Here is a 6,000-nt window from a genome sequence, read left to right on the forward strand (position 1 = left end):
TGCTGCCAGCCTCACACACGCTCCAGTCAAGCCATGAAGGAGCCTGTGTTCTCATTCACCTTCCTTCTTTCTTCTCCTCTCGTTATCAGTCAATAAAAAAGGTTAAAAATGTATATATATTTATCTATATATGTGTGTGTGTGTTTGTGTTTGTGCGTGTGTGTGTGTGTGTGTGCGTGTGTGTGTGTGTGTTTGTCTATGTGTGTGTGTGTGTGTGTGCGCTCAGGTCTGGTGGCGTTCCGGCAGCACCTCCAGAACCTGGCCCGGACCAAAGGCATCCTGGAGCTGAATAAGGTCCAGATGTTGGTGGAGCAGATGGGCTCCGGCGAGGGGGCCGGCCCTGCGGGTCCCCTCGGGCCACAGCAACACTTGCACAACCTCCTGGAGGTCAGCCAGTCTGCCTGCACACGCACGTGATCACGCACACGCACAAAATAACGTTTCCCCCCCCCCCCCTCGATAGTACCAGCCCCTTCTTCACCCCACTGCCCTTCACACCTCATCATCAGAAAGAAGTCACCCACCCTGCCGGTTGTGTAACCCCAGAAGAGGCAGCCAACTGTGGCTTGTTTACTGTCTCGGGGCCCCTGGGGCCTGGACCCCGGGCCAGGGAGAATAGAGGCATTGTTGAGGTCACTCAAATGGACCAGGCTAGTAACTGGTACTCACTGGTCCTGATCTGAGAGGGAACACACACACACACACACACACACAGACGCCCAGCCACACACGTACCAACTCACACCGCTGAACGCAAGTGAATAGCCATGTAAGGAAGTATCATTGAGCCATCGTTACCGTAAACACCAGGCAAAGGAAATCAGGAAAGGTAGTAGAAAGAACACCAAACAATGCTTCCAATGTGCCCGCCACCACTAATGTAATAATAATGCAGCTCTCTGATGCTCATGAAGCTACCAGCCATTATCCTTTTAATTTGTCTCCATTTCATTTGACTAATGTCCGGTCCCTGGAGCACTTATCATTTAGGATAAGGCATCTGGCAGGAGCCCAGTGGCATTTCCACAGCACAGCTTTAGTAAGCTGGTTAGATTGTGGGACACACTGACCCTAATGGGCATAATTGTATTACCTTTGAGTTGTTGTTTTTTTGTGTGTGTGTGTGTGTGTGCGTACATGCGTGCAGAGACTGCTCTGTTTACAGACGCCACTGTCTCCCTATCTCCTGTTGTGTCACATATTGTCTGCGTGTCTGTGTGTGTGCAGGGCGAGGCATCCAGGCAACAGGATGGCCGGGCCCTGTACCAGGGGGGCCCCCAGCTCCTGTCCCGCAGACAGAGCCTAGAGACCCAGTACCTCTCCCACAGACTGCAGGTAACCCAATGACCTCCCAGTGGGTACGCGGAGCCACTTTTAGACGAGGTGTGTGTGTTCATTGAGCAAGAGGGAAGGAGCCGTGAAATGAACACGCTTTGAATTTGGAAGATGTTTGTACACACGGCTCGGGCAGACTTCACATATCAACCCATAGCATCGGTTACACTCTCCCTCAGCTAAGCTTTCCGTTAACTAACCCAGAGCTGACATGTCTAGTTGATCTCTCACGACACAATCGAATCCTGTTGCCTATAAGCCTGTTCCATACGTCTCGTGTATTTTACAAAAGGTATTTAGGTGCAGACTTTATCATGTGGGAGACGTGTCAGCATTAGCAGGTTCATTGCTGAGCGGAATGGGGGTGTTGGGGGGGGGGGGGGGGGGGGGGCTGGTGAATGTTTTGTAGCTGGTTGCCATGGCGGTGACCTAGTCCCACTGTGCCTGCCCTCCTGCAGGCCAACGCGCTGGCTAACAGCCCCGCCAGCTGCCAGCTCTTCTGCAACGAGACGCCCCGCAGCCTGGAGCAGCAGCTCCAGCAGCACAGGTACGGCCACCGCCGCCACCACCACCACCCCACCACCCCCCCACCACCACCACCACCACCGATGACAACCAGTAACCACACCTCACATGGGTCCCAAGTCTACACAAAGTGTGTGTTTGTTCCCCCCGCCTGCCCAGGTTGCACCAGAAGAGGATGTACCTACAGCAGCAGCCTCAGAGCGCCGGGCTGCAGTCCTACTTCAACCAGATGCAGATCGCCGAGGGCTCCTACCCCCCTGGCGCCGCGCCGGTCTGCTCCACCCAGGGCCCCGCCATGCCCCCCATGGGGCCCTCTCAGACCCAGCCCCATCAGCACATCGGCCCCCAGCCCTCGTCCTCGTTCCACCAGCAGCCCGCCGGCCTGCTCCCCCTGGTGGAGCCCAGGGAGGGCATGGTGTTCGACCCCTACATGAGCCACCACCACTACCCCCAGCAGCAGCAGCAGCAGCCCCTCCACCTCCACCCCCACCACCAGCTCCCCGTGGAGCCCCCGTCCCTGGGCTACGGCAGCTACCCCTCCTGCTGTGAGCAGCAGACCCCTGGACCCTCCGCTGAGGCACTTTACGCAGAGCAGTACGACTTCTCCCTGGACCCCGGGCAGCCGGCGCCTCGCTCCATGGTGGGGGGGTACGGCGACGGGGGTCTGGCCATGGCGGGGCCGGGGCAGTACGACCCCCTGACCCTGCCCCCCGAGCTCCAGGACCCCCTGCTGGACGGCGAGATGATGGATACGGTGGACTCCCAGCACGGCTTCGTCATGGTCAACTGAAGCCCGGCCGGAGGGAGCGGGCGGCGTCAAGCTGTGGGGAGCTGGTGAAGCGGTGTGCCGCATTACGGCGGTCAGCAAGATGAGGGCTGGGGGGGGGGGGGCAACGGGGGGGTAGAGGCGTAGAAGAAGGAAAAAACGTGTACGACTAAAATACTGACTCCTTGTTTCTTAGTGAACCTCAGAAGAAGACAAACGAAAACCGAACTCCTCTACCAAAACCTCCCTCAGCCTACCTACCCCTCTCCTCCTTGGTTGAAGTCATGCCCGGCCCCTACCTCTTCCCCACCTCCCTCCCTACCCCCAACGTATACCTAGGTAGGGTGGTGGTGGGGTCGGGACAGGACGCAGCCTGTGGATGGTGCAGCTGATCCCATTAGGTGTCTGTGTGGGGGGGGCTTATCTGGAACCAAAAGCACAGCATCTTAATGGCACATTTTCTCTTGCGAGTAGGACGTCAACAACGCCAGGACACAGAAAATTTGTAGAATCATTTCGAGATGCATTCATTTTCTTTGTTTGAAAGGAATGAGTCAGTTGCTTGTTTATCATGCCACCTTGTCCTGCAAGATGCCCATAGTGGGTACTTTTGAATAATAATAATAATAATAATAATAATATAGGTTTCACGACTACATTTACAAAATGTTTGAAGCATTACATTTGACCGCCTTCTTTCTTATATGAATATGCTGAACTTTGTTTGATTAGAACAAACAACTGCTTATTGCCTCTGTTATAAATGCATATGATTGACGGACAATGGACAGATTCAGTGAGCAGTAGTTTCATTTCTGAATACTTTCCTTTCTGCTTTCCATTGAACTACTGAACCACATTGAACTCTTACACTACTGAACAGTGTTCATACCATTTGATTGGAGGTGAGGTTTCCTAAGCAGAAGTGATTACCTGTCAGCACACATATATCGGCGGCATGGGCTTCATTTTTATTTGAAGAGATCCAGCGGAGCACATGTTGACCTGATGAACGGAGGGCAAGGGCTTGAATTGTTCATGCATGCTGGGTGAAGAAGTCGCGGTGTTCATTAGTCAATATCAATCTGTTTTTCTGGCAATATTGAAGCAATATTAGCTCGTGATATTAAACGATTGTAAAAAAAACAAACGAATGGGTAAAGGAGGCCTCATCTGTACAGCCAATTCTGATTGGTTGTGGTGAACTCTGAGTCATCGGCGACAACAAGACTTGAGCTGATGATGTAACCGAGATATATTATTTTCACTCCCCCTGCAAGTGCAGATATAAGCTGGGGTTGTGGTTGGGGGGGACGCTGTGTCAAGCGTGTGTTTGCAGCTCTGTCTGCCTGCCTGACTGAAATTGTCTCAAGGCTTACTCCACTTCCCATTCAAACTGTTGAACATGTCACATGGGTGCTGCAGATACACCTATCTACATTTCAGTAGACATACCTCCTCCCCTGATGCACAGTTGTAGCCTACAAGTGATTATTTTAATCCAATAACCTCCTGCCCCTCTCCTCCCTTTTACAGTAATACCCTGTTTTTTTTGTTAATGATGAAATGGTGTTTCTGTGGAATAATGTTGGCATTAATGGAATTAACACCGTAAAGATTCTCTTAATAGGATTAGATGAAGGAATGTTTTCCCTCTTTGCTCAGGGGGCTGCTGTAAGACAAACACCAGAAAGACATTGGTCACCTGACACTGGATTTAGCCAAGGGGCTCACAATTGCTCTTTGACTGACAGCAAGCCTGCGACAGGGAGGCAAATTGTATTGTTTTTCAAAGCACTTGGATTTTTTTCAATGTACTTGAAGCGCACCGATTTCCGTTCTCTGAAAATGTTGCTTTTATTGGAACCTATCGAAAATGGTGATTGGGTTGAGCCTTTATTAAATGGCAGCCACATTAGTAGTAAAGATCTTTGGGGTTTATCGCTTAAACATGTTGAGGCTGTCTGTAGTCTGAATAGTATGAGTCAGACAGGGCCACCGCTTGCGCGCAGTTATCTGGACTGACGCAAGTACTTAAGGTGTTCAAAATCAAACTGGGAACGCAGCAACTTTTCTATTATGTGTGAATTCCGTGTGGTTTCTAGTCAACAGTCCTTACCGGGGATCATAGAAGACACTTCAAACCAACAGTAGTACTGTCCCATCACAGATCCTTTATTTTTGTTCAGGTTAGACTAGAGACCTACATGGCAATCTGTGGAAGTAAAAATACTAGAGCACTTTGACGTGGCAGGGGAAGAGGAGACACTGCGTGAGTGGAAGTGATGGTGGTGGAGGAGGAGCGAGCATGTTGGTTTACCGTTTCCTGGTGGATGAAACCAAACCCAAATCTGTAGGAAACACATTTGTCCTCTGTCTAACCCAGATAATGGACACAAAAAATCATTTTCTCAAAGAAATGACCAGACTTGGTTGGACCGATTGTTGCTTTGTTAAGTCCCAAGAGAGGGGGATGTCTGCAGCAATGGGTTAAAGTAATTGTGCTTTTGTACAAATTAGAAGGTTTAGTGAATCTTGTAACACTCATGGAGTGCACCGAAGGTTTTAGTTTTTGTGTTGAACCTGAATCGTGTTCAGTGTGCCTTTTTACTTTTCTTTTATATAGTATAAATTAAATCAACAGCGTTATAGACCCTTTTCATTACGTTTATTTCTTTTATTTCCAGAACCACGTAGAGTATGGTTTTACAAAAAGGTACAAAACCAAAGTTATAGTCCCAGAAGCTCCCCTGGATCCCAACCGTGTGGTGTTCCGGAAGCTTCCCTGAAGCACCACATTATGGTGTTCCAGAAGCTTCCCTGGACAACCACCGTGTGGGGTTCCAGAAGCTTACCTGGAATACCACCGTGTGGCGTTCCAGAAGCTTTTAGATCAGTCCAGCCACCATGCTTTCTCTTGTCGCTTGTTCAGTATATGCCATTTAAAAGTATTAGAGCAATATTTCTCAAGATGGAGACAAAAGAAAAATTGATTATAGTTGGACATCTTTCCAAGTATCATGATTGCACCTCCTGTTGAACAAAGACATCAATGTTATCAATAGAAATCCAGTTTTATATTTACCTTTGTTGATGTTGACCACACATAAGCTACCTTGCTGTTGAGATTAAAAAGGTTTATTGAACATAAACATGTTGTACCCTTCCTTTGTGTTTGTGTGTGTGCACACGTGCAATTTTTCCCCCAAATGTTTTTAAGCAAGCGGGTAGGCTTTCTTCTGTTGTCGTACTCCAGAGGAAGGCGCAATGAACCACAAGAGATTCTCAGCATTCACCCAGTAATTCCGAACCAATTACAGCACTTTAATGTTGCCTACTGCACCTTTAATTAGCTTGAGACTTCTGCCTGCAGG

The 6,000-nt window shown here is 49.5% G+C and overlaps 1 protein-coding gene across 1 annotated transcript in view; it reads left to right on the forward strand.

The window, feature by feature from the left end:
* sik2b (salt-inducible kinase 2b) overlaps nt 1-5,778 on the forward strand; it is a 43,018-nt gene extending 37,240 nt beyond the window's left edge. Inside the window, exons 12-15 of the mRNA XM_060075446.1 lie at nt 227-387; nt 1,228-1,335; nt 1,794-1,882; nt 2,020-5,778. Of these exons, the coding sequence (XP_059931429.1) occupies nt 227-387; nt 1,228-1,335; nt 1,794-1,882; nt 2,020-2,650 (989 nt within the window). The 3' untranslated portion in view covers nt 2,651-5,778. The remainder of the gene's footprint in view (nt 1-226; nt 388-1,227; nt 1,336-1,793; nt 1,883-2,019) is intronic.
* The last annotated feature ends 222 nt before the right edge of the window (nt 5,779-6,000 follow it).

The sequence above is a fragment of the Gadus macrocephalus genome, chromosome 16 (assembly GCF_031168955.1).
Source record: "Gadus macrocephalus chromosome 16, ASM3116895v1".
NCBI lineage: Eukaryota > Metazoa > Chordata > Actinopteri > Gadiformes > Gadidae > Gadus > Gadus macrocephalus.